This window comes from Peromyscus leucopus, chromosome 4, assembly GCF_004664715.2.
Source record: "Peromyscus leucopus breed LL Stock chromosome 4, UCI_PerLeu_2.1, whole genome shotgun sequence".
Taxonomy (NCBI): domain Eukaryota; kingdom Metazoa; phylum Chordata; class Mammalia; order Rodentia; family Cricetidae; genus Peromyscus; species Peromyscus leucopus.
The window spans coordinates 97,532,978-97,560,423 of NC_051066.1; the positions used below are offsets into that span (position 1 = coordinate 97,532,978).

Sequence of the window (27,446 nt, forward strand, 5' to 3'; positions counted from 1 at the left end):
TGGTTTGAGGCCAACTTGGTTTACAAAGCAAATTCTAAGATAGCCAGGGCTACACAGAGAAACTCTATCTAGAAAAATAACAACAAAATCTTTTTTTAAAAAGTTATAATTTTAGTTATGAAAAATATAACCTATAACTTTTCTGGAAAATGTCCAAATAGGTTTCCAGCACTATAGATTGAATTCTGTGGTTTGTATATGTATGTGTAGGAGTGTATACCTTTCATATGTGTTTATATGTGAACCTGTTTCATCTTTTTTGTTTTTGAGGTCTCACCATGTAACTCTGCTGACCTGGAACTCATTATGTAGATCAGGCTGGCCTCAAACTCAGTGATCCACCTACTTCTTCCTCACAAATACTGTGATTAGAGGAATGTGCCACCATGCTCAGCCCATGTCTTATTTTTTGATTTTCTTATCAACATTTAATTTTGAGAAAGAGAGGAAGAGAAAGGCAGAGTGCGTGGGTGTGCACGGGTGTGCCTGCGTGCCATGGCACATGCATGGAGGTCAGAGGGCAACTTGCGGGAATCACTTCTCTCTTGCCCTGTGTGGGTCCTGGTGAACTCAGGTCATCAGGCTTGGCAGCAAGTGTTTTTATGGATTGAGCCATCTCACTGGCTCTTACTGTTTTATTTATTTATTTATTTATGGACAGTCTTGCTATGTAGCCTTGCTGGCCTTGAACTTACATTTATTTGTCCTACTTCAGCCTCCTGAATGTTGGGATAGGTGTGAGCCATCTCACTTTGCTTATTAGTTTTTTAAATTTGTTTTTGCAATGTTGTGGTTAAAACCAAGCCTGTGCATTCTAGGCAAGTGCTGTGCTCCTGAACCTGTGTTTAGTCATGTGAACTCACAAGCAGCTTGGCTCAAGGTACCAGAATGCCAATATATTAGATGGTGCTTTTATTATTTATGGTATTTATCTCATGTCTATTACCAAGAATAAGTATTGAATTAAAAAAAATGTATATTTCCTAAATAAGCCTGGATATAGTAGCAAATACTTACTACTTTAATGAGTAGACAGTGTAGTTATATGGTAGCATTTTTATGTGAACAAATATTTTATGTGCTTTTCAGTCAGCTGCAAGGCTCCGTGGAATGATAAAGAAGAGCCAGCCGACTGAATCAAAGAGGTAAAGGACCGGCTTCACGTTGACTAGACCACGATATTTTGCTGAGGATTTTAAATTTGAGACACTGACTTGTAGCCCAAGCTGGCCTCAAGCTTCTTATCTTCCTGCCTCCACCCCTCAATTGCTGGGATTATGGCACATGCTGCCATGCCTAGTTTGCGTATTTTATTGTTAGCAAAGATCGGTGAGTCTTCCGGAAGTCACTGGAGTCTGAAGGTTCTGGCACTTAGTGTTTATAGAGGCAGTCGTATCAAGTTGGTAGTGTGGCGGTTGTACAATAGAGAGAATACAGCCTTTGAAATCGAACAGACCTTGGCTGGAGCAGTGGCTCAGTGGATTAACTTGCAGAAGACCTGGGTTTGGTTCCTAGCACCCACATGGCCGCTTATAATTGCCTGTAACTTAGTTCCAAGGCATTCAGTCCCCTCTTCTGGCCTCTGGGGACTCTTGAATACACATGGTGGTGTATAAACTCATGCAGGCACTCACACACATACATATACATCCTGGCTGTCCTGGAACTTCTACAGGTTAGCTGGAACTTCTTCCATCATGTGGGTCCCAGCCTTGGCTGCAGGCCCCATACCCACTGAACCATCTTGCTGGCCCAGATATGTTATCCCCACCCCACCCCCGTGTGTATGTGTGTCCATGCATGTTGTGTGTCCATGCGCGCTTGTGTTTGTACTATGTGTATATGTGGTGCATGCACATGAGTGTATGGGTATAAATGCTTTCTTGAATGCATGTGTGCATGCAGAGGACATTGGGAGTCCTCCTCTTATTGTCCACCTTATTGGTGTGAGACAGTGTCTCACTGAACTGGAAGCTCTTTTGGGCTAGGCTGGCCAGCTAGCTCTTGGGATCTCCTTGTTTCCACCTTCCAGTGCTGGTCTTACAGGCTGTGCATGCACATCTAGCTTTCTGTGTGGTGTGGGCATTCAGACTCAGGGTCTCATGTTTGTAGACCACCCGCTGAGCCATCTCCCAGCCCTGTTTGTTTAAGATGGAGTGCCACTATGTAGCCTAGGTTAACCTGGATCTCACTGCAGCTCAGACTGGCCTCAGACTTGTGGTTCTCCTGCCTCCGAGCTGGAATGACAGCACTTTCTTTCCTCCTTGGTTTATTCTACCGTGAGTGTCCACATTTTCATTATTATGAAGAGTGCTTTTCTCGGAGCACGTTTGTTGCTGGGGTTGGAACCAGAGGTGTGTGTGTGTGTGGGGGGGGGGCTCACACGTAATAGTTGAGTGTTTTTTACTTCTGAGCTGCATTCCAGCCATTGTTTGTAGCCTGAGAAATCCTAAATGAGTGGGGATCTCAGAAGTAGATTCCCATGTAGGTCATATGATTGTGTAGATTATTACATACACTTAGTGTTTTTTTTTAAATATTGCTGTGGATCAAATCGAATTCCATCTATTCTAGGCAAGTGCTCTACTACTGAGCTATACTATCAATGCTATATATTAGTTTTTGGAAGTAATTTAAGAAGCATCTCTTTTCTCAGCTTTCCCCTCCTACCCCCTTTTCTTTGTTTATTCTTTTGTTGTTTTGCCACACTTTTTAGTGAATCGCTATGCGTGTATGTGTGTGTGTTTATGTATTTGCAAGTGTGCATGAAGACTAGGGGCCAAAGGCATTTTCTCATGGAGATAACATCCTAAGTCATATTTGTAGCAGGAATTCTAACAGTTCTTATTAATAAAATCAAACCTGAGGCCAGTTATTGGGGTGAACACTGGAAGATCAGAGAGACAGAACAAGCCACAGCTAACCTCACCTGGCCAACTTCTCAGCTGATCTTGTTTCCTCAGACTGGAAGCATCTGTGTCCTCATGGCTCTCAGCTGAACTGTGCTCCAAAGCCTGAAAGCTTAACCAGCCAAATGCTTAACCAGCCAAATGCTTAACCAGCCAAATGCCTCTAGTTTTTGGTCCTCACTCCTTGTATACCTTTTGCTTTCTACCATCACTCCCTGGGATTAAAGGCGTGAGTCACCATGCTTGGCAGTATCCTTGAACACATGGATTTCTGCCACTGGAGTGCTGGGAGTAAAGGCGTGCGCTACCACTGCCTATCCTCATGTTTAATATTGTGGCTGTCCTGTTCTCGGACCCCAGATAAGTTTATTAGGGTACATAATATTTTGGGGAACACAATAACACCACACATATTTCATTCTTTTATGGTTGCATATTATTTTATTAGATTCTGTGTTTTTTCTATTAGTTTTTTTTTTTTTGATGTAGTTATTTTATGTGTATGAATGTTTTGCCTGCATATATGTCTGTGTATCACATGCATGCTTGGTGCCTGAGTAGATTAGGAGAAGGTTTGGGTCCCCAAGATGGAGTTAATGATGATTGTAAGCCACCAAGTGGGTGCTGAGAATTGAACCCAGGTCCTCTGCAATAACAAGTACTCTTGGCCACTCAGCCATTTTTCTAGCCCCAGTTTTGTTTTGTTTTTCCTCTTGAGAGAGGGACTCACCGTGTATCTCAGGGTGTATTAGAACTCACTATGTAGCCCAGGCTGTTTTCAAACTCATGGAAATCCTCCTATCTTTGCCTCTCATTTGCTGGGGTTTCAAGTGTGAGCCACTATACCTGGCATTATTCTATTAGAGATGTGTCTACTTTAGCCCAACTATACAGATCTTGTCTGCTGGACCTGGGATTTGAGGACCTGAAAGAATGGGCGGACTACAGTCTAATGCTGTAGACAACCTTACTTTAGTTTTTTTTCAGAGCTGAGGACCGAACCCAGGGCCTTGTGCTTTGCTAGGCAAGCGCTCTACCACTGAGCTAAATCCCCAGCCCTTTGGTGTACTTTTATACACAAATATAACAAAGCAATGATCCAGGGAAGATTGTTTGTTTGAGTTACATGTCAGAAAAACATGTAAATAAACATCAGTAAGCATATGCTAATTATTAACAGAGCAGCTCATTCCCATTTTCTCAGGACAGTAATTGAAAGAGAATTGCCCGGCACGTACTGTAGATTATATCTGGGAAAGCAGGAAAGCAAGGCTTAAGGCCATATCAGATTCAGGGCACACTGACCAGACTGGCTCCATAGCTGTGCTCTGACATCCAACAAGAATAAACATGTCTTATAAATTGAATGTAAATGTTTGTCCTGGAGGCATGAAATCACATCTAAAAACAATCCAGGGAACAAATGTACCTCTGCCTTTTTTCCTGGAGCCCCTCTCACAGTTTGCCAGGACATGGTTCATCACATGACATTCTTTTTTTTTTTTGTTTGTTTTGGTTTTTCGAGACAGGGTTTCTCTGTGTAGCTTTACGCCTTTCCTGGAACTCACTCTGTAGTCCAGGGTGGCCTCGAACTCACAGAGATCCGTCTGCCTCTGCCTCCCAAGGGCTGGGATTAAAGGCATGCGCCACCACCGCCCGGCCACATGTCATTCTTTTGACCACGTTCTGACAGATGTGTGTGACATGCTTTATTTAATGGCTCTTACTTCTTCACATTAAGCTTTTCGGTTTAGATTATTTTGAGACTTTATTAAAGTCGGTGTGGCAAAGAGATGATAGATCGGTGCTTCAGAGCACCTGTAGCCCTTGCAGATACTCAGGTTTGATTCCCTGCAGTTGCACTGGGAGGCTCACCACTACCTGAATCTCTAGGTCCAGGATATTTAATACCCTTTTCTGACCTGTGGGCCCTGTATGCATGTGGTTCTCAAACAAGCACACGACACACACACACACACACACACACACACACACACACACACACACACACAAAAAAAAAAAAAAAAAGCCAGAACAGCTATGTCTCTTTACCTATACAGTGTGTGAATGTGCCTATAGTACACATTCCTAAATGTTCCTTAAATTAAAATTTCTAAGTACAGGACCTGAGAGATGGCTGAATGGTCAAGAGCATATACTGCTCCTCTTGGAGGCCTGGGCTTGGCTCCCAGCACCCACAGCAGTGACTCATTGGCACCCGTAACTCCAATCCCAGGTGATTGGATGCCCTCTGGCCTCCTTGGGCACCAGGCACACACATGGTGCACATGGTCTCACACAGGCACACATACATAGACATAAAAATAAAAAAGTCTTTAACAAGTTACTAAATACATTTTACCATTCAGTGAGAAACCATGAGTGTTTCCTCTCCTCCATTAGAAAGAGGCCTAAGAAGAAAGAAAATGAGATTGGCTGTCGAAGGTCCATGCGATTGTTGAAAGTGGACCCTTTGGGAGTTCCCTTGCCAGCAGCTCCAGCACAGCCTACATTCGAAGAAGAGGAAGAAAATGTAAGAAAAAGTGCAAATACAGTGCATTTAGCTTAATCAAATACTGAAACATTGAAAGTATTTGAAACCAGACTGATGGGGTTTTTTTTTGTTATGTTTCACTTTTATTAATTTAATACTTCGATATTGTATGACTTAATAAGACTTCAGAGTTGAGTTGTTAACACTCTGTGTTTCTACAGGAAATTGTGGAATTGGGGGTAAATTACTTGTTCTTGTGAGCTTCAGTTTCTACATTAAAAAAATGGTGTATGGATCACATGTGTAATCTCCGTGTTTGGGAGGCTAAGGCAGGAGGATTGTCACAAGTTTGAGGAGAGCTGGGTTACATAGTTCGAGTCTACCTGAGCTAGATAGTAAGAGTGTGTCTAGAATAAAAAGCAAAAGAAATATCAATAGAATATTGTAAGGGTGAAATTAAGTAGAATCCATAAACTTCTTCACATTATGTTAAGGGTTTAGTAAGTAATAAGCGGTAGCGTTTAATACTGTGTAATAGATGATCAAACTGGTGAGGATTGGGCTGGGGAGCTGCCTCAGAGGGAGAAATGCTTGCTGTACAAATAGTACCTGAGTTTGAATCCCCAGAACCCATGTAAAGCTGAGTATGGCACTATGCACTTAATTCCATAGTGAGATGGGCAGCTGAGACTAGAGAACTCTAGACACTGGTGGGCAGCTGGCCAGGCGTATGTAGCGGCAAACAGTAGAGACCCTGTTTTAAAACAAGATGAGGACCACCAACACCAGAGGCTGTTCTGACTTGTGCATGTGTGATATGCGTGTGCATCCACATTCACATGAACACACATGTTATGCACATACATTACACATACACAAAATGATAAAATGAAAATGAAGAGGATCCCTTGATAGAGCTTTTTTAAAAACAGGTACTCATGTAGTCTTAGCTGGCCTTGAACTTACTATGTAGTTCAGGGTGACCTTGAATTTCTGATCCTGCTTCCACCTTCCCAGTGCTGAGATTAGAGGTATAATCCACCGTAGCTGTTTTGTGTCATGCTTCCTAGGCAAGCATTCTGCTAAGTGAGATACATCTCAGGCTTTGGCATGAATTTTGAGCCTTTTTTGTCTAGGAGTATCATTATGTAACTGAAGCTGGCCTGAAACTCATGATCCCCCTGCCTGGGCCTCCTGAGTGCTGGGATTACAGGTGGGTACCACCATGCACCGTTTTGAGTAGCCAACCATTTTTAAACGCCTACGATGTGCCACTGTTGTTGATGTTGAAAGTAGTGAAAATGAGAACCAGAACCCTGGCTCTTCTCAGTTTATGTTCTAGGACAAAAAAAACCTTTTGCCTTTTCTTTTTGATAGCCTTTGTTACCTCCTGGACCCTTAGAAATGATTCCTGAAAACCAGAATGACAGCAATGAACTGTTCAAAGCATCTTTGAAGACATGGGCCGAGATGAGCAAGGTATCACTTGGGAGGCTTTCACAGCTTTTAGAATCACCTAAGGAAATTTCTGTGTGTATATATGAACTTAGTCCTTGGTCTTTTCCAATGTTGCAGACAAGTAAGGAGAGGACCAAGGAGGGACTATCTAGCATTAAAAGGTAAGTTAAAATTCCTTGCTTTTGTTTTATATTTGACCTTTGTTTTATACTTTTTGAGATGCTAGCAGTATAAAAGCTATAGTATAGGTGCTGGAGAGATGGCTCAGCAGTTAAGAGCACTTAACTGCTTTTCCAGAGGTCCTGAGTTTAGTTCCCAGCAACCACATGGTGGCTCACAACCATCTGTAGTGGGATCTGGTGCCCTTTTCTGGTGTGCTTAAAGACAGAGCACTCATAAACATAAAATTCATGAGTAAATGTTGTATAGGACTTTTTTAAAAAAAGCTATAATATATATTTTATACTATTAGAGGAAACCTTGAAAGTAGTGGAAAAATCATCCATTCCTACTGTTTCTATTCTGGCAATTGTTTGCTTGCTCACTTGTTTCATAGTGTTAAGGGTTAAACTAAAGCTTTAAGTGTGCTAGGCAAGTGCTTACCACTGAACTATGTCTCTAGCCCTATGTTTTAGACATACATTTTATTTTATTTTATTTATTTACTTTTCTCAAAACAGAGTCTCACTGCATATTCTGGCTGGCCTCAAACTCACAGAGATATCCCTGCCTCTGCCTCCCAAGTGCTGGGATTAAAGGCGTGCACCACTTTATATATTTTAATATACTTATTTTTATGTGTAGGAATGTTTTGCCTACATGTACATGAGGGTAGTGCATGTGCCTGGGTGCCTACAGAGACCAGGAAGAGGGCACCGAATCCCTTGGAACTGATTGTAAGCTGCCATGAGGGTGCTAGGAACTGAACCTGGGTCCTCTGGAATAGTAGCAAGTGTTCTTAACCATTGAGTCATCTCTCCAGGCCCTGTTTTGAGGTGAAGTATCCCCAAGTTGTTCAGGCCACTTTAAACTCATTCTGTAGTCTAGTGTTTTAGTTTAATTATCTATTGCTTCGAGAAAATACTCTGACAAAGGTAATTCAAGGAAGACAAGGTGTATTTGGCTCACAGTTTGAGGTCACAGTCTTTCACTGTGGCAATTTCCAGATGGCAGGAGCTGGAAACAGCTGGTTACATAGTCACAGTCGAGAGCAGAAACAGTTAATGTGTGCATGCTGTGTGCAGCTTGGTTTCTCCATTCTTTGTTTTTTTTTTTTTTTTTTTTTGAGACCGGGTTTCTCTGTATTTCCCTCGCTGTCCTGGAACTTGTTCTGTAGACCAGGTTGGTTTGGAACTCAGAGATCTGCCTGCCTCTGCCTCCCAGGTGCTAGGATTAAAGGCATGTGCCACTACTGCCCTGCTTTCTTTTAGGTATTTCAAAAAAGTATGTTGGCTCTCCATTCTTTTTTTTTTTTTGAGACAAGGTCTCACTAAAAACCAGGCTGGTCTTGGGCTCACAGAGATCTGCCTGCCTCTGCCTTGAGAGTGTTGGGATTAAAAGGGTGCATCACCATACCCTGCCTATTCTCTACTCTTACACAATTTTGGCCTCTCTGCCTAGGGAATAGTGCCAACCACATTGAGTGGATCTTACATCAATTAAATAATCAATATAATTCTTCATAGACATGCTCCCAGACCAACTGGGTTTTAGACAGTCTTTCTTCACAAGTGTCAGGTTGAGAATTAAAATTAAAGCCTGCATGCAGTCAGGCTCATTTTTAAGTTGCTAAGGTTACAGGCCTTCAGTAGTAGGCCTGGCCTGACACAGGGTAGAAACTTTATGAAGGTGGAGACTTTATCTCACCCATAACACTGTTTGGCAGATAGTATATATTCAATGTTGAACAAATGAATTCACAATTTTTTTTTAAAGATTTATTATGTATACAAGTATTCTGCCTACATGCATGCTTGCAGGCCAGAAGAGGGCACCAGATCTCATTACGGATGGTTGTGAACCACCACGTAGTTGCTGGGAATTGAACTCAGGACCTCTGGAAGAACAGCCAGTGTGCTCTTAACTGCTGAGCCATCTCTCCAGCTCCCGTGAATTCATATTTTACTTATGTTCTAATATGTTCTAAACTATATATATATATATATATAGTTTCACATTGTGCCTTTTTTCTTGGGTATTTGCTCATTTATTAGAGCACACTTTTATTCATTTGGTGTTTGGAGTTTCTGTGTGTGTGTGTGTGTGTGTGTGTGTGTGTAAGTGCATACATAAAAGCAAACTCTTTTCTTAGGTTTCCTGACATGGGACTAATGAGTCAAACAGTAGGGACATCCTTATGGTTTTTATTATGCACTATTGAATTGTTTCTTTAAAATCTTTTCTTGTTAAAATCTATGAACTCATATGAAGTATGTGTGCCAGCAGTTTGTGTGCACAGAGAGCATACTCCTCTGTGGCTGCCCCTGCTAAGCCACGTCCCCAGCCCCGTCATGTCATGCTTTAATTCTAGCCTCCTAAGTTTTGATATCATCATTAAAATTATCAGGAGTAATTTTATAGTTGGAAAATGATAACCTTGATTTATTTGGTGCCTTTTGTCATTAGGAAGTTGGGTATTGCCAGAATTTACTAGTTGTGCTCTTTTTGGAGTTATATTTCACGTGTTTGGACTATTGAGATTGTTTTTATCTTTAACTTACCAACTTTTGTAGCTACAAAACCAATTTAAGTGGTATGGTCATCAGTGAAGCTACTGTTCGTAAAGTGACCAGAGGTGCGATATCCTCTGTGGCCCTTCATCCATCAGAAGTGAGGACCTTGGTAGCAGCCGGGGCCAAGTCTGGGCAAATCGGACTTTGGGATTTGGTAAGTTGACACTACCTTTTGGGAGCTGATGTAAAGTCTGCCTGAAGGAGCTGTCTTAAAGAGGATAGCCTGGAACATTTATTTATAAATGTTGCTGAGATTTGTAGTTGTGTGCTTCATGATTCCAAATTTTAGAAATCTGGCAGAATTTAAATTTGTTTTATAGAACTAACATTTTTAGCTTGAGTATCTTTAGCCATCTGGACATAAATTATCTGGCAGGAGACATTAATGTATATGTGAAAAAATTTGCATATGAAAAGTAAGTTTTTAAATTATGTTCAAAATAGGGTCTGCTATGATTTGAAGGTTATGTTTTCTCCATATTCATGTTGTATTATTTTCTTAATGTCTTGTTGTTGGTTTATTTATTTATTTTTTAGACAATTATGTAGACCAGGCAGGCCTTGGAATCAGAGCTCAGCCTGCCTCTGCTTCCCAAGTTCCAGTATTAGTAGCTCCGTTGGTAGAGCTCAAAGTTTTTTTTTTACATTTGTTATTTTAGTTTTAAAAGTTTATGTTTATGAGTTTGTTTTTCTTTCTTTCTTTTTTAAATGTATGCCTGTGCACTACTACGTTACATGTTTAATGCCAAGAGAAGTCAGAAAAGGGTGTTGGATCCCCTGCGACTGGAGTTACAGACTGTTGTGAGCTGACATGTGGGTGCTGGGGATTGACCTGAATCCTCTGGAAGAGCTCTTAATCACTGAGTCATCTCTCTAGCCTGTTTAACTTTTTAAAGTGTGTGTGTGTGTGTGTGTGTGTGTGTGTGTGTGTGTGTGTGTGTGTTAGGGTGTTTGTGCCACAGTGCATGATGTATGGAGGTCAGGACAACCTGCTGTGACTGGTTTATACTGTGCTGGGAATTGAACCCAGGGCTTTGTATATGCTGAGCAGGCGCTCTACCAACGGAGCTACATCCTCAGCCCCTTTTTGTTTGTGTATTTATAATTTTGTTGTTGTTGTTGTATAGCTCAGTTGGTAGAGTGTTTGCCCAGCATGCAGGAAGCTTTGGGTTTGTTCCCTAGCTCTTTAGGGAAAAAAATATTTCAGAATGGAAAAGCTTGACGAAAGAGTTGATGATCATGGGGCTGGATAGTATCTCGCTCAGCTGTTTAGAGCCCTTGCTGTTCTTTCAGAGTTCCCAGGTTCTGTTCCCAGCACCCACAGAGCAGCTCACAACCATCTCTAACTCCAGTTCCAGGGGAGCCAATGCCTTCTGGTCTTTTCATGTACCAGACATTCATGTATACATAAAATAAAATTATAAGTTTTTTTTTTTTTTTTTTTTTTTTTTTTTTTTTTTTTAAACAGGGTCTCTATGTAGTCCTTGGATGTCCTGGAACTTGGTTATGTTGATCAGGCTGGCCTTGACCTCACAGATATCCACCTGCCTCTGCCTCCCCAGTCCTGGGATTAAAGGTATGCCCACCATGCCTGGCTCTAAAATAAATCTTAAAAGAAAAAAAAAATCAGCTCCAGGTATGGCAGCTCACACCTTTAATTCCAACACTTGGGAGGTGGGGATAGGTGGATCTGTGAGTTCAAGTCCAGCCTGGTCTACTTACTGAGTTCCAGCCCATTCAGGGCTGCATAGAGAGACCCAGTCTCAGAAAAACAAAAACAAAACAACAACAAAAGAATTGCTGCTCAGAACTGAAGTATCTTTTTTATAATATTATGTAGATGGATGTATTGCCTGTGTGTATCTTTAGTGGTATTATAATTTTATGTGTATGAGTGTTTTGCCTGCATATGTTTTAGTGACAAGCACCTTTACCTTCTGAGTCATCTCACTGTCCCATACTTTATATTTTTACATTTTTTAAAATAATTTTACCCTTTCTCTTACCTCTCTCCAACTTTTCCCATTTTCCCTTGCTCTCAAATTCATGGCCTGTATTTCTTTAATTGTTGTTACATAGATATGCATATATCTTCTTAATATAATTCACTCAGTTCTTATGTTACTTTTATGTATATGATTTCAGAGATGACCACTTGATATTGAATAACCCATACTTTTTTTTTCTGGGGTGGTGGTGGTGGTGGTGGTGGTTTTTGAGACAGGGTTTCTCTGTGTAGTTTTGGTGCCTGTCTGGGATCTCACTCTGTAGACCAGGCTGGCCTCGAACTCACAGAGATCTGCCTGGCTCTGCTTCCCAAGTACTTGGATTAAAGGACGTGTACCACCACTGCCCAGCGAATAACCCATACTTTTTATATTAAATTTTTTTACATTTTATTTTTGTTTTACATGTATGGGTGTTTTGTCTGCCTGTATGTGTGTGCACCAGGTACATTCCTGAAAGAGGGCAACAGATTCCCTGGCATTAGAGTTACGGATGGTTATATGTTGTCAGGTGCTGGGGATCCAACTCGGGTTCTCTGCAAGAGCAGCAAATGATTTTAACTGCTGAGCCAGCTCTCCAGAGGATTTTGTTTTGTTTTTTGAGGGGAGGTCTTGCTGTGTTTCCTGGATTAGCCATAAACACCACCTCCCACAACATTCCCCTGCTCAGGTGATCCTCCTGAGTAGCTGTGATCATGGGTGCATGCCATCTCAACTGGCAGATGCAGGGTTTTTGTTGCCTCTGTTAAGAAGAAACTAGTTTGATAGTTGCCCAAAGCTGGGCATGTGAAATTAATGTGGCTGGGTATTGTTAAACTGAATATGAGGAAACAAAAATTCCAATATAAAGTTTTTGATTCTGGGCCTGTGAGATGCTCAGAGGGTAAAGATGCTTGCCTGGGGGGGGTTGGGGATTTAGCTCAGTGGTAGAGCACTTGCCTAGCAAGCGCAAGGCCCTGGGTTCGGTCCTCAGCCCTGGGGGGGAAAAAAAAAAAGATGCTTGCCTGGTGACCTGAATTCATGTGAAAGGAGAGAGCTGACAACTGCAATGTATCCTCTGACTTACACATGTGTGTCATGGCCTCTATATGGGTGTGTTGTACACGCATACACATGCTCTTAAAAGGTTCTGATTGTCTGGGAGAGTGAGTGTAGTTAGACTAAAGACTCAATATAATTCCTATGTTAATTCTTTACTGATATGAAGACATAGCAACCATTACTACTTTTCACTAGTTTTGTCTTTTCCCTCACCTCCAACTTTCTTCCAGACCCAGCAATGTGAAGATCAGACATATGTTTTTTATCCCCACAGTCAGCCCGTTAGCTGTCTTTACTTCTCACCCACCAATCCAGCCCACCTACTGTCACTGAGCTACGATGGCACACTGCGATGTGGGGACTTTTCCAGTGGCATTTTTGAAGAGGTAAATGTTAATGTGTTTACAACCTGACATCAGATAATATTCTGGAATATTTCTTAAATGGTACGCTTGATTCCTGTATCAGTCAGATTGAGAGAAGTTTGTTGTATAGTTTAGGGACTAAGTTCAAGCCATAGACGGTCTATTATCAGTTAGGTTTGACCTTTGAAAGTTACTCAGCGTCTGTGCCTCCATTTCCTTAGCTATGAAATGGGATAGTCTTACAGAGTTGTCATGAAAATTAAATTGAATTAGTGTGAATAAATTAATTATGTTTTGGTTTTTGAGGTAGGGTATCACTAAGCAGCCCCGGCTAGCTTTGAACTGATTGGTGATCCTCCATCCTCTGCCTCCAGAATATCTGGGACTACATTGTGTGCACATGCCACCATATTCTTGTTATATAATTGTTTTATTTGTGGAAAAGAAAGCTTTTGAGTAAAAGTACTGAACTGTTTCTAGGCTTGAGCCTTGTGCATATTCATTTTGGGAAAAATATTAGAATATTTTTTTGTTTATGGATATTCATTACATTATATATACTCCAAACTTTTGGTCTATACCACAACACATAAACTACATAAAATAAAATAGAATTTTCTATAGTCTTCCAGCTAAGATTTAATTTTCTTTTTGTGTGTGTGTGCATGCTAGAGATTGGATTCAGAGCCAAGGAATATGCTAGATAAGAGTTCTACTACTGTTGGGTGGTGGTGGTGCACGCCTTTGATCCCAGCACTCGGGAGGCAGAGGCAGGTGGATCTCTGTGAGTTCGAGGCCAGCCTGGTCTACAGAGTGAGATCTAGGACAGGTGCAAAGCTACACAGAGAAACCCTGTTCTACTACTGAGCCAAACCCCATTTTTAAAAAAGTCTCATACACAGTTGACCTTATGTAGCCAAGACTAACCTTGAGCTTTTGATCCTCTTGCTTCCCTCTCCCAAATACCGTTATTATGTAGGTATGCACCATGATGCCCGGTTTATGCAGTCCTTAGGATCAAACCCAGTGATTTATGCGTCCTGGTAAATGCTCTGCCGACTCGACTGAGCTCCATCCCACCTCTCTCCCAGCACACTTCTAACATAGATGGTAAAGGGATTAGCTCAGTCGTTTTGACCCAGCAAAGTCAGAATGGACAACAGGTATTAGTGATATTGTGTTCTCTGGCAAGAAACAGACACCAGAAGGGTTTTATTTTTAACCATCTCTTGAGGATAAGGCCTTTCTGGTGGAATATATGTCTGTTTGAGACCACTTGAAGTCCAGAGGTTTAGCTCAGTGATAGAGTGCTTACCTAACATGCATATAACTGTGTTTGATTTCCAACATGGCAGAAAAGGAAAAAAATAAAGAATGGTGAAGGAATCTGGGTGCTTAGACTTTTGTTGTCTGTTTTGTTTTTGAGATAGGATCTTTCTATACAGTCCTGGCTGTCCTGCAGGAACTCACTCTGTAGACCAGCCTGGCCTCGAACTCACAGAGATCCACAGTCTCTGCCTCCCTGAATGCTGGGATTAAAATCTTGTAGTACCTGTTTTTAAAAGCATGTTAAATTTGGGGCTGGGAGAGAGAGTTCTCGGTACAACGAGGAGGACCTGAGTTCAGTCCCCAGAACCCATATGAGCTGCTGTGCAGGGGCTGGAGAGGCGGCTCAGTGCTTAAGAGTACTTGCTGCTTTTCCAGAGGCCTAGTTCAGCTCCCAGTATCTACATGGAGGCTTAAACCATCCGTACCTCCAGTTCCAGGAGATCTGATGCCCTTTTCTGATGACCTTGGACACCAAGCATGCATGTGGTATATCCAGCCATGCAAGCAAGCAAAATAACCCCCCCCACAGGAAACAATAAATCTTTTTTTCTTATTTATTTATTTATTTATTTTGAGATAAAATAGATAATCTTTAAAAACCAAAACAAAACCCCTCTGTTCATGATGGCATACACTTACAGTCTCAGTGCCAGAGAGCAGAATTCGAAAGCCGGGCAGTGGTGGTGCACACCTTTAATCCCAGTGCTCGGGAGACAGAGGCAGGTGGATCTCTGTGAGTTCGAGGCCAGCCTGGACTACAGAGTGAGTTCCAGGAAAGGCTCCAAGCTACACAGAGGAACCCTGCCTCAATAAATAAGTAAGTAAGTAACTAGGATTAAAAAACATTTATTCTAATAACTACTGTAATATGGAATGATGGCTGCTTCTAGTTCATTTTTCACTGGATTCCTAAATTGTCTGTTTTACAAGCTGGGGGAGCTTTTCTCTTGGTTGGTTTTTTCATTCAATTAAAGAATGAAGATAGTTAAATTTGAATTTGTGTTTTTGAGATAGAGCCTTGTCACATAACGTAGGTTTACCCGGACTTGTGATGTTCCTGTCACAGCCTTCAAGTGCTGGGATGAAAGGCTCGACTTCTAGGCCCAGTTTGCCTTGGCAAATAGGATTGTAGCAAATTATTTACCTTTTAGTGAAATCAGAATAAAAAAAAATTAATTTTTTTCTCCTCTTTTGGTGTTTGTAATTCTGTCTGTCCTGGAACTCACTATGTAGACCAAGCTGGCCAAACTCACAGAGATCCTCCCAAGTGAGGTGTGAGCTGCCATGTCAGATTTGAAAATTAAACATTTTGATCTGTGCTAGGGATGTGGCTCAGTTGTTAGAGTGCCTGCCTAGTAGTCACAAGGCCTTGGGTTCAATCCTCAGCACCACACAAACTGGTGTGGTGGCACATGCTTGTAATTTTAACACCTGGGAGAATGAGAAGTTCAAAGTCCTTTAGCTATATATGTTGAGTTTGAGTCCAGCCTGGGTTACTGAAGGACCATGTTTCAAATTTTATGTAATCCCAGCACGTGGGAAGAGAATGCAGGAGGATCATTAGTTCCAGGCCAGCCTTGGCTACATGCAGAGCTATGAGGACAGCTTTGGGGAGTCCGTCGTTGCCGCCCCACTTTTGGGGTAGCGTCCGGTCCTGTGCTGCTGTGCTGGCTCTGCACCCGCTGCCGGAGCTCTTCTCTACCTCCTGCCGTGGTCGGGGTGCTCCAAGTACAGATGTGTAGCACCTCACCCACCTTTTTCTCGGGGTTCCAGGGATCGAACTCGGGTTGTCGGCTTGTGTGGTTAACACTTTGGCCCACTGAGCCTCCTCCCCAGCCTCGAGTGTCACCGGATTGCTGCTTCTCCTCCAGGTGTACAGAAATGAGGGGAGCAGCCCCTCCTCCTTCGACTTCCTGGCAGAAGAGGCTTCCACTCTGCTAGTGGGACACTGGGATGGACATCTGTCCCTGCTGGATAGACGGACACCTGGGACTTCCTACGAGAAGTTTTTTAATTCATCTTTGGGAAAAATAAGAACTGTTCATGTCCACCCAGTATCCAGGCAGTATTTTATCACCGCGGGATTGAGGTATGTTTGTTTTCTTCTGTTTTGTGTTTTTTGGTTTTTTTTGAGCTGGGGTTCCACTTGCTATCTGAGGCTGGGACTATAGATGTCTGTTATCGTGCCAGGCTTGAGTTATGCTTTTCAAACACTGTTAGGATTTAATCCTTTTAATGTCATGAGCACGTGATTTAGTTTAGTTTCTCAGATATTTGACCTTCTTTATTTCTTTTTTTTCTTTTTTTTTTTTCCTTTTTAATTTCGAGACAGGGTCTCACTCTGTAGTCCAGAGTTCCACCTGCCTCTGCCTTCTAAATGCTGGGACTGAAAGCATGTGCCACTATCCTTGACACACATTTGACTTGTGTGCTCTACAGAGGCCAAGTAATTCCTCTTCATACCCATAGAAATGTTACAAGTCTAATTACTTTTTAATAGGAACTCTTTGGTTTAAAAATTGAGGAACTGCCGGGCGGTGGTGGCACACGCCTTTAATCCCAGCAATTGGGAGACAGAGGCAGGCGGATCTCTGTGACTTCAAGGCCAGCCTGGGCTACAGAGTGAGTTCCAGGAAAGGCGCAAAGCTACACAGAGAAACCCTGTCTCGAAAAAAAAAAAAAAAAAAAAAAAAATTGAGGAACTGTTCAAAAAAGCACATGTGTCCCTTTAGCACTGTGTGTATTTGCTTCTACTTTTATGAGAAGAAAACTTAAAGGCGGCTCATGTTATTTTGTTTCTTGGAGATTTTTTTTTTTTTTTTTTTTTTTGAGACAGGGTCTTAAAATGGTAGTTATGGCTGTTCTAGAACCCACTCTGTAGACCAGGCTGGCTTTGAACTCAGAGAGATCCACTTGCCTCTGCCTCCTGAGTGTGAGGAAAAGGTGTGCGCCGCCGCTGCCACCACCCAGCACTTGGAAATGTTGAAAACCTACCAGAATCTAGTCTCTGTGCCTGAGGTAACATAGATCTTCTGTATCTTGGAATTTTTCCAATATTTATTTTCCTATGCCAGTCGCTGTCTGTAAAGTTATAGATTGGAGGGTTTTGTTTTAAGTTCTTAATGTAATTGGTGTCTAAGTGTGCAACGTAGGCTTAGAGTGAGCCTCCTCTGTGGGCTCACTGCATGGGCTGGACTGATAATTTCTCTTCCTGCCCCAGGGACGTTCACGTTTATGATGCGAGGTGCCTGAATTCCAAGAGAAGCCAGCCTTTGATCTCTGTGACTGGACACTCGAAGAGCGTCGCCTCGGCGTATTTTTCACCTGTTACCGGTAACAGAGTGGTGACCACTTGTGCCGACTGTAAGCTGAGGTAAACTCAGAAGACAGAACCGTGTTTTTAGGGAATCTGTTGAGACTGCGGCTGTGGTGTTGGTAAACTAGAAGTTGTGTTTACGGCTGTTGCTGTGGACTCACTAGTGTTACTGTGTTAGAGGCCCTCCCTCTCTCCTCTCCCCCTTTGCTGTAGACCTCCCTTTCTCTCTCCCACCACTTTCCCTCTCTGTCCCACCATTTATCCTCCCCACCCCCAAGTATTCCAGGCTGACCTTGAACTTGCCATCATCCTGGTTTGACCTCCCGAGTACTGGGATGACTGGTGTGTTCCCCATGTCAGTTAAGAGATGCTCGCTCTACTTTACAAGTGTGTTAGATGGAAATCGCAGAACCCCAGACTTCAGGCATGTAGAAAACAGAAAAAATGATGCTTCTGCACGAGCTCATAGGTGTGGTTTTAGGGTTCTAGCATTGACCTTTACAGCTACCTCCCCCAAACTGAAAAAATGTCAAGTTAAAGAAATATGAAGAGCCTTTTGATGGCCTAGTTTTTTTGACATGTTGAGACCGGCAGACCCCTTGAGCATAGATGGGCAATATAGTGAGACCCCCATCTCTAGAGAAAAGATGTAGAGACAGTTAATGAGACTTGAGGGGAAAATGATTCTGTTCTCTTTGAGAATACTTAATTTTGTTTCACATTTGCAAGCTCTTTAGGAGTTAGAATTCATCTGTTGAATGTATCCCATGGTCAAGAATGGCAAACACATGATCTGCGGTGCCCAGTTAGTGTCTAGCAGAGTTTGTGAGCGTCACCAGGAGATGATGTGAGGTTTATCATGGCAGTTCAGGTCCCCCTTCCTACCCACATAGTTTCCTTTGTGTTGGCATCTTTTTATCCATTTTTATTCATTATCAGAATTATTCATTTTATTCATTCCTAGAGTTCATGCTTACTACATTACCTCTAGGAATTAAGCTTGCTAGTAATCAAACTAGTCGAGAAGTTCTAGTGCCAAGAGATTGCCCTGGGTCAGCTGGGCACAGAAGAGGAGGTGTGATACTGAGGCTGCCTTCCTTCTACCCGGGTACCCAGTAGAGGATTCTGGGTCTCTCCACTTTTGTGCTGGCCAATCAGCCTCTTCGGCACTTTGGAAGAGACACATCAGGCTATCAGCTAAAGAGTCAGAGGAAGATTGCTTTTTCTTTTTTAAAGAATTTATTTATTTTTATTTTATATGCATTGGTATTTTGCCTGCATCCAAATCTGTGTGAGGGTGTTGGATCCCCTAGAACTGAAGTTACAGACGTTGTGAGCTGCTATGTGAATGCTGGAAATTTAACCCGGGTCCTCTGGAAGAGCAGCCAGTGCTCTTAACCACTGAACCATCTCTCCAGCCCCAGAAGATTACTTTTTATACATGTATGCACTCTTAGAGTATTTGTGAGTTTTCATACCACAGCCCTTATGTGTGTTTGAATGTGAATATAGTTTCAGATGCCAGATTATCACTTTAGAATGTACATGCCAAGCTGGTGTGGTGGTGCCTATCTATAATTCCAGCACACACAGGAGGTCAAATAGGAAGATCCATAGTTCTAGGCATACATAGTGAGAGAATGTCGTAAAGAAAAAAGGATTTTTTTTTTTAGAGTAATAGAGAATACTGACTGTGGACCTGTTCTCAACCTTTATTTGCAGAGTCTTTGACAGCAGCTCTCTGTCATCCCAGATTCCTCTCCTCACTTCCATCAGGTAGGCCTCTGCACCGAATACCCTAGATCCTGGACAGCTGTGAGCAGCAGTGTGTAGAAGGGGCGTGTTAGGCGCGTGACTGTCAGGAGAGGCTGTGGTTCTGGTTGTGTGCATTGTGCTGTGTTAGCATCCTTGCTTTCCAGTCCTGCCCAGAGGAGCTCTGGCTTCGGGTCTCAGCGGCCCAGCTCTTAGTTGGCATGTGATCTCTGCAGGTTCTTTTTGGTCAAAGCTGAGGTCTTTATTGTGACTTGAGTTACACTCAGTACCTTATTCAAGAAGACTGCCACTCCTTGATGGGGCTGCCTGTTTGTTCTGGGCTTAGGTTGCTTCAGCATGTGCCTGCCTTGTGTTTCTGATGCCCGCCTCTGGAACCCACTTTGGATGTGTGCCAGCTTAATGTGCAACTCTATTCCGCATGCCGTGCCTTCCCTCTAGAGGTGGTTTTTATCGTGTTTGAAGTTGGATGTGTCTGGTCTTTGTCAGTGGCAGTTTTCAGAGGCTCCATTTAAGCATATTTTGTTTCCTTTTTTCCCCCCATTTCATTTTATCTTTCAGGTGTTATATTTTAATTTATGAGTTTCTTCGTTTTTTGTTTGTTTGTTTTTTTTTGAGACAGGGTCTCACTGTGCATTCCGAGCTGTTCTAGAACTCCTATGGAGACCAGGTTGGCCTTGAACTCACAGCCTCTGTCTCTGTCTCTCAAGTGCTAGGATTAAAGGTGTGTGCCTCCGTTCCCAATTCTTACTTAATTTATTAGCAAATAAAAAATATATTTTGAAATACGTATGCATTATAGAATGGCTAAATTAAGTTATTTAACGTGTATCACCCCACATTTCTTTTTTCTGTTTTTTTTTCCCCCCTCTGATGATGGTTTGGAGGGTAAACCAAGTGTGAGAACTATGGAGTTCCATTTCTGAAACTTACCTGTAACTCCAGCTGGCCTTTGAGGGCACTGTACACACATGGAATATCCTTACACTGCCATATTGTACACAAATAAAAATTAGATAAATCTTAAAAAAGAAAAAAAAATACCAAAACCCTTACTATATTTCTAGAATAGATCTTCTACTCTTTCCCACTCTGAAAGTTTGCATTCTTTGACCAGATTCTCCCCAGCCCCCACTACCAGCTTCTCTTAACTGTTCTTTGGCTTTACTTTGTTTTGTTTTGTTTTCCGAGACAGGGTTTCTCTGTGTAGTTTTGGTGCCTGTCCTGAATCTCGCTCTGTAGACCAGGCTGGCCTCGAACTCACAGAGATCTGCCTGGCTCTGCCTCCCGAGTGCTGGGATTAAAGGCACGCACCAGAATAAAGCCACAGATTTGTGCCTTAATGTTTGGCAAAGGTGATAAAACATGCACTGGGGTGGGTGGGGGAGCCATTTGCTCTTCTCACAGAAGGCAGACTGTCTTTCCGCCCACTGAAGAATGCAATTAGGTCTTTATTTCTCACTGGAGAAAAAATTCAGGAGCCGGGTGTGGATGCCCATGTGTCTTTAAGCCCAGCACTGTGCTGGTGGAGGCAGGAGGATGGGCTGGGGCTCAGTGAGACCATGTTTATATTTGGAGAATTGTCTCCAGGTAACTTGCCAGATGTTTTATTTTTAGTTTTTTGGACTGAGAATAGCATAGTGCCTCTTCATTGCCAGGTGCTTTTAATTTCCACTGTTAATATCCAACTTACATGAGAACGTTGGGCCAGGACGAGTTCAGAGACACTGTGGTCTAGTGTCATGAGCTAGTGATCTTGTTGCAAAAATAGAGAATTGTGAAAAATATTTTTACTAAAAATGCACAAATAAGTGGCTTTTCCTGGTGAGTTATTTTAAATTAGCTGAAATTTCTCCACGATTTCTTTACACACCGATTCCTGAGTGTAATGTTCAAAATAAAGACATAAAACATCTCCCTGTTTTTTTGTTATTTTATTTTATTTTATTTTTTTGAGACAGGGTTTCTCTGTGTAGTTTTGGAGCCTGTCCTGGATTTCACTCTGTAGACCAAGCTAGCCTTGAACTCTCAGAGATCCACCTGCCTCTGCTTCACGAGTGCTGGGATTAAAGGCGTGCGCCACCACCGCCCGGCTTTGTTCTTTTATTTTTGAGACAGGGTTTCTCTGTGTAATAGTCCTGGCTGTCCCGGATCTCACTTTGTAGACCAGGCTAGCCTTGAACTCACAGAAATCCACCTGCCTCTGCTTCCTGAGTGCTGGGATTAGAGGTGTGCGCCGCCACTGCCCAGCAAAATATCTTTTTTTTTTTAAATTGTAAACAGGTATAATTTGCTCATTTTTAAATCTGAGGGTTTTTTCTGTCCATTTTTTTGAGTGCTGTATAAATTTTAAATTTTATATTCTGTTTTATTTATTTATTTGCTTGGTTTCCCTGTGTAGCTCTGGCTGTCCTGGGACTCTCTCTGCCGACCAGGCTGGCCTTGAACTCAGAGATCCACCCGCCTCTGCCTCCTGAGCTCTGGGATTAAAGGTGTGCGCCACACTGCCAGTGGGGCTCTTTTCTTAATCTTGTTTCTGGCTTGGCTGCTGTGAATGTGTAGTAACAGTTAACTTTCGTGGGCCACACTGCTTATATAATGATTGTTCTTGTTCTTGGCTAAACTTAAAAATGGCTGGTCTAGAGAGCACAGTTGCAACCAGTTCCAAGATGGCAGGCTCCATCCTGTTCAGAGAGAAGGGTAAAAGCCACATTTCCCAAAGTAAGACTCAGCTGTTAGCATTTCTTTTTCAGTCTTTTAATTTTTAAAATTATTCATTATTTGTGTGTGTGTGTGTGGTTTTTTTTTTTTTTTTTTTTTTTTTTTGAGGCTGAGGTTTGTATAGCCCAGGCTAGCTTCTAACTCATGTAGCTGGGGCTGATTTCCTTTTCTCTTCTTAAAGGTTTACTTTTGTTTTAAATTTCATGCATGTGTGTGTATCTGTGTGTGGATATGTACATGTGTGTTGGAGCCCCTGGAGCTGGAATTATAGGCTGTTGTGTCTGTCTGTGGGTATGTGCACATGAATGTGTTAACAGCTCTGTGGTGACAGCTGAGATTCTTTGTTCTCACACCTCAGTGAAACCAGAAGCAGTTTTCTAAAAGGACAGGGTTCTTCCTGTTTAGCTATAAACTGCAAGGTCTAAACTCCAGTAACCACTTTTTCTAGAATGCTTATTTTTTTTTTTTCCCCTTTTTTGGTTTTTCAAGACAGGGTTTCTCTGTGTAGCTTTTGGCATCTTTCCTGGATCTCCCTCTGTAGCTCAGGCTGGCCTCGAACTCACAGAGATCTACCTGGCTCTGCCTCCCGAGTGCTGGGATTAAAGGTGTGCGCCACCACCGCCTGGCTTAGAATGCTCACTTCTAAAGGACCCACAGCTGCCCACATCAGTAACATCCGCTGGGGGCTGAGATTGCAAAGCACAGAAGCCTGTGGTGCATTTTACATACAGACCGGAGCATCCCCAGAAGCGTGACATACCACCGTTGAGAAATAGACATGTATCCTGACATGAAACAACTGATTTCCTGAGTATGACTGTTCCTGTTCCGCTTTTAGACAAGGAAAAGTCCTTTCAGCCTGCAGGGTTTAGTGGTGTTTTGTTTTTTTTCCTTTAAGTGATGGGGTCTTGCTGTTTGTCCTAGCTAGCCCAAACTCCTGGATGAAAGTCATCTTCCTTAACAGCTGAGACTACTGCCTGGATCAAACACAACCGATTTTTATGTTGGTTGACTTTTGTATCCTATGTTCTAAAAATGTGTGTGTACCCATGTGGAAGCCTGAGATCAACCTTAGGTAGTGTTCTGCAGGAGCTGGCCACTCTCATTTTTGAGACAGGGTTTCTCAGGGGCCCCTGGGGCCCACAGTTTCGGCTAGGCTGGCTGGCCAGTGATGTGGTCCCCAGGGGTCTCCCTGTCCCGTCTCCTCAGCACTGATTAGCACTGTGATTACAAGTGTACCCATGCCACCATGACTGCCCCCATGGCCAATTTTTTGAGTAAGTTCTTGGGATTGAACTCCACTTCCTGTGCTTGTGCGGTAAGAACTGTCGACTGACCATCTTTTTGGTTCCTGTATCCTGTGACTGTGTGTGAAATGATTGAAGTCAATTTTTAAGTGTATGGAATCTTTTATCATAGTTTATAAATGTGACATGTCCTCTGTAGAAGTTTTCCTTCTCTTCCTCCTCCCCTCCCTGTCTTAATGATCAGGCTCTGATAGCTGATACCAAGTTCAATGTTAGTGCTGAGAGGACGTCCTTACCTTATTCTTGATCCCAGAGGGGAAGCCGTCCGTCTGCATCGGGTCTGTGGCTTCTCACGTGTGGCCTTCATTGTGTGGTGATTGCCTCCACCTGTTCCCAGTTTGTTGAGTGAGTGTGTCATGAATTCATTTTCAGCATCAGCTGTGATGATCATGTGCCTGTCCTTCACTTTGTTAACATGGTATGTTACACTGTTTGGGTTTTATATGGCGGACCATCCATCCTTGTCTCCCACTTGACCATGGTGTGTATGTGTAATTCTTTACTATGCTGTTGAGTTTGGTTTGTTGACAAGGTTTCTCTGTGTAGCTTTAGAGCCTGTCCTGGATCTCGCTCTGTAGACCAGGCTGGTCTTGAACTCACAGAGATCCGCCTGCCTCTGCTTCCCAATTGCTGGGATTAAAGGACTACGTAACCACTGCCTGGCGGCAGTTTGTTAATATTTTTTGAGGATTTTTTTTTTTTTTTAAAGGCAGAGTCTCTTTATTCTAGGTTGGCCTGGAACTTGTACCTGGGGATAACCTTGAACTCTCAATCTTCCTGCCTCCACCTTCCCAGTTCTTGATTCTAAGTGTGTTCGAACCATACCTAGTTTATGAGGTACAGGGGATTGGACTCAGGGCTTTGCGTATGATAGATAAACACTCTACCAAGTGAGCCACACCTCCAGGTTGAGGATTTTTTGTCAGTGTTCATTAAGAAAGCTGGGTGTGGAGGTACACACAGGCGATGTCCGTATTGGAGGGTAAGGCAGGAGCATTGCACAGGTTGGAGGTAAGACTGAGCTGCATAGTAATTTCTGGGCTATAGAATATCGTCTCAAACAAACAGAAACAAAAAGGAAAACTAATGCTTTGGAAACTTATTCTCAAATCTCTCCCCCCACATCCTCCCTCTGTGTGTGAGTACATGTGAATCCCCTTAAATAGTTATGAATGAATTTATATTTTTTTTCATTCTTTAGGGTTAGTCTTGACAAATTGTGTTCCTATGAATTTGTCTGTTTCTTCTCCATTGTTCAGTTTGTTGGTATATGATTGTTCATAGTATGTTTTTTAAAATTTATTTATTATTCTTTTATGTACATTGGTGTTTTGCCTGCATGTATTTGTGTGGGAATTGAACCCCAGACCTTTGGAAGAGCAGCCCCAGACCTCTTAACCACTGAGCCATCTCTCCAGCCCCCATAGGATGTTCTTACAATTGTTTTTCTTATGTGTGTATGGAACAGTGAGCAGGAACGGTACTGTTTTAGGGCTGGAATGTAGCTCTGTCTGTCTGTAGAGCACTTGCCTAACAAGCATGAAACCCTGGGTTCGATTCCCAGTACTGCATAAAGGAGGTAAAGTGTGCGTGGTGTAGGCCTGTAATCTCATTACCTGGGAGGTAAAGGCAGGGGGATCAGAAGTTTAAGGTCATTCTCTGCTACATAGGGAGTTCAGGGTCAACCTGGGTTATATAAGACCTGATTTAAAAAAGAGAAAAAAAAAGTGACAAGTTATCTTTTATTTAAAAAAATTAAGACTTGTTTATGTGTATGAGTTTTTTTTGCCTACATGTATGTATGTGTACCACGTGTGCCTGGTGCTTGCTAAGGTCAGAAGAGGGGCATTTGTCCCTTTGAGCTGGAGTTATGGATGGTTCTGGGCCATCATATGGGTGCTGGGAACCAAACCAATTAGTGCTCTTGACCACGAAGCCATCGCCAGCCCCAGAAAAGGTCCTGTTTCCATAGGCCTAGTTCACCACCCTCCGAGCACAAGCCGAAGGCTGGAAGGTGAAGCAGACAACAGGAGCATTTCTACACTGGGTTTGGGTTTTGACTTTGCTCTATGCTACCTTGAATTATTTAACATTTCAAAGTACATACTATTTTGTTTTTTTCCTTACTAGGCATAACACTATCACTGGGAGATGGCTAACGAGGTTCCAAGCTGTGTGGGACCCTAAACAAGAAGACTGCTTCATAGTTGGCAGTATGGCCCACCCACGGCGGGTGGAAATCTTCCACGAGACGGGAAAGAACGTGTATTCTTTTTTTGGAGACTGTCTTGTATCTGTGTGTTCCCTCAGTGTTATGCATCCTACCCGGTATGTTCTGGCTGGAGGTAATTCCAGTGGGAGGTTACATGTTTTTATGCATCAAGAAAGCTTCTGAGCTATTGGGTAGGTTCAACAGTTTGCTCCAATTGTGTGGCAGAGGAAGCAAGTGCTTCTCTCAGCTTCATGCATCTGTTTGGTAATGGGTTATATTTAGCAGCTGTAACATTGCTTTCTCAGTGAGACTGTACAGAATGTAGCATTAGCACAGGAGGACCCTGAAGGCCATCTCTAGAGGAGGAGGGAGGGGCCTGGAGCAGAAGCTGGGATGCTTTCAGCACTTGGTTCTGAGATAGGATTTTGTGTGGCCCAGGCTGGCCTCCGACTCTGTAGCCAAGAATGACCTGGAACCCTGGAGTCCCTTGCCTCTCCCTCTGAAGTGCTAAGATTACAGGCATGCACCGCCTGCGCTCAGCATCCTTCAGCACTTTTAATTAGGCTGTATTTTGAGAAATTCTATCAAATGATAAAGCTTTTGAGTGGTCAGTATTAGCTTTTCTGTAATATAATGAGACCATTTTGATGTAATAGTGATCTATAGATCTGTGATTTATTTCATAGTTTGGGGTGGATACTGGAATAGGTCCTAAAAGATCATCTAATTATGAAACATTATTGGACCCCAGGGACTGTCACGTGTTAGGCAAGTATTCCACTGTTGACTCACCCCCACCTTTGGAACTTAGTTCTGCTTTGTTGATGTTTTTGAGACTAGGGTTTGCTCTGTAGCCCAGGCTAGCCTTGAGCTTCAGTCATCCTGCCTCACTTTCTTTCCCAAGGGCTAGGACTGTCAGTGTTTACTAACATGCCCAGCCAGAACTTACTTTGCAAGCTAAGAACCTGTTTTGGGGTCCTTGTTTCTCAGTTCAGTGTCACATCAACTCCCACAGTAGTCATCGGGAACCATTGGTTTCTGTGACTAGGGCCTGCGTCCGCACACCTACAGCTTTGTCTCCTTCCTGGGCAGCTCCAGAAATGAGCTGGGACTGCACAGTGCTTCAGCTTGCACCATTCTCCTATACTCCAGTGTGTAACTGTGTACACACCGTGTACAGCTAACTGTGGTAGCTTTTCACATGAAACGCCTAACTCCAGCACTTGAGGTAGAAGCAGGAGAATCAGGAGTTCAAGGCCAACCTGGCTCGCCTTCCCTTGACCCCAAATTAATAAAGTACAGAAAGCAAAATTAGGATATTTTTATTTTTTAATTAGAGTATTTTAAGATAAAACTTAGTTTCATATGTTTATGTATATTCTGCTAAATCAGTGTGGCCTGGTGTCACAGAGTTATACATAGTCAACCTTTTCCATTGTTACTTGCCAAAGTTACTTCTGAAAGACTTAAATAGCTTAGGCAGTGTGTTTGAATTGTAAGAGGGAATGCTCTTATAATTATATGTCACAGGAATAAAGTATGATTTTCCTTGAGTAATTTCTTTGAGTAATCTTCTTTATAATTAACGTAGAGGCTAGAGATGGCTCAGCAATTAAGAGCACTGGTTGCTCTTCCAAATGACCCAGGTTTGATGCCCAGCACCCACATGGTGGTCACAACCCTGTGTAGCTCCAGCCGTGGGACACTTAGTGCTTTCATGTGGCCTCTGTGGGTGCACATACACAAACGTGCAGGCAGAACACTTACTTACACAACCACAAAGGGT

The 27,446-nt window shown here is 42.6% G+C and overlaps 1 protein-coding gene across 2 annotated transcripts in view; it reads left to right on the top strand.

Moving 5' to 3' along the window:
- Wdr76 (WD repeat domain 76) overlaps nt 1–27,217 on the top strand; it is a 38,455-nt gene extending 11,238 nt beyond the window's left edge. For both annotated transcript variants that reach the window (XM_028878720.2, XM_028878719.2), the window contains exons 4-13: nt 1,090–1,145; nt 5,313–5,442; nt 6,781–6,882; nt 6,979–7,022; nt 9,594–9,747; nt 12,871–13,026; nt 16,206–16,423; nt 17,555–17,707; nt 19,373–19,426; nt 25,579–27,217. In XM_028878720.2, the coding sequence (XP_028734553.1) occupies nt 1,090–1,145; nt 5,313–5,442; nt 6,781–6,882; nt 6,979–7,022; nt 9,594–9,747; nt 12,871–13,026; nt 16,206–16,423; nt 17,555–17,707; nt 19,373–19,426; nt 25,579–25,843 (1,332 nt within the window). In that variant the 3' untranslated portion in view covers nt 25,844–27,217. The remainder of the gene's footprint in view (nt 1–1,089; nt 1,146–5,312; nt 5,443–6,780; nt 6,883–6,978; nt 7,023–9,593; nt 9,748–12,870; nt 13,027–16,205; nt 16,424–17,554; nt 17,708–19,372; nt 19,427–25,578) is intronic.
- Nucleotides 27,218–27,446: the final 229 nt, after the last annotated feature.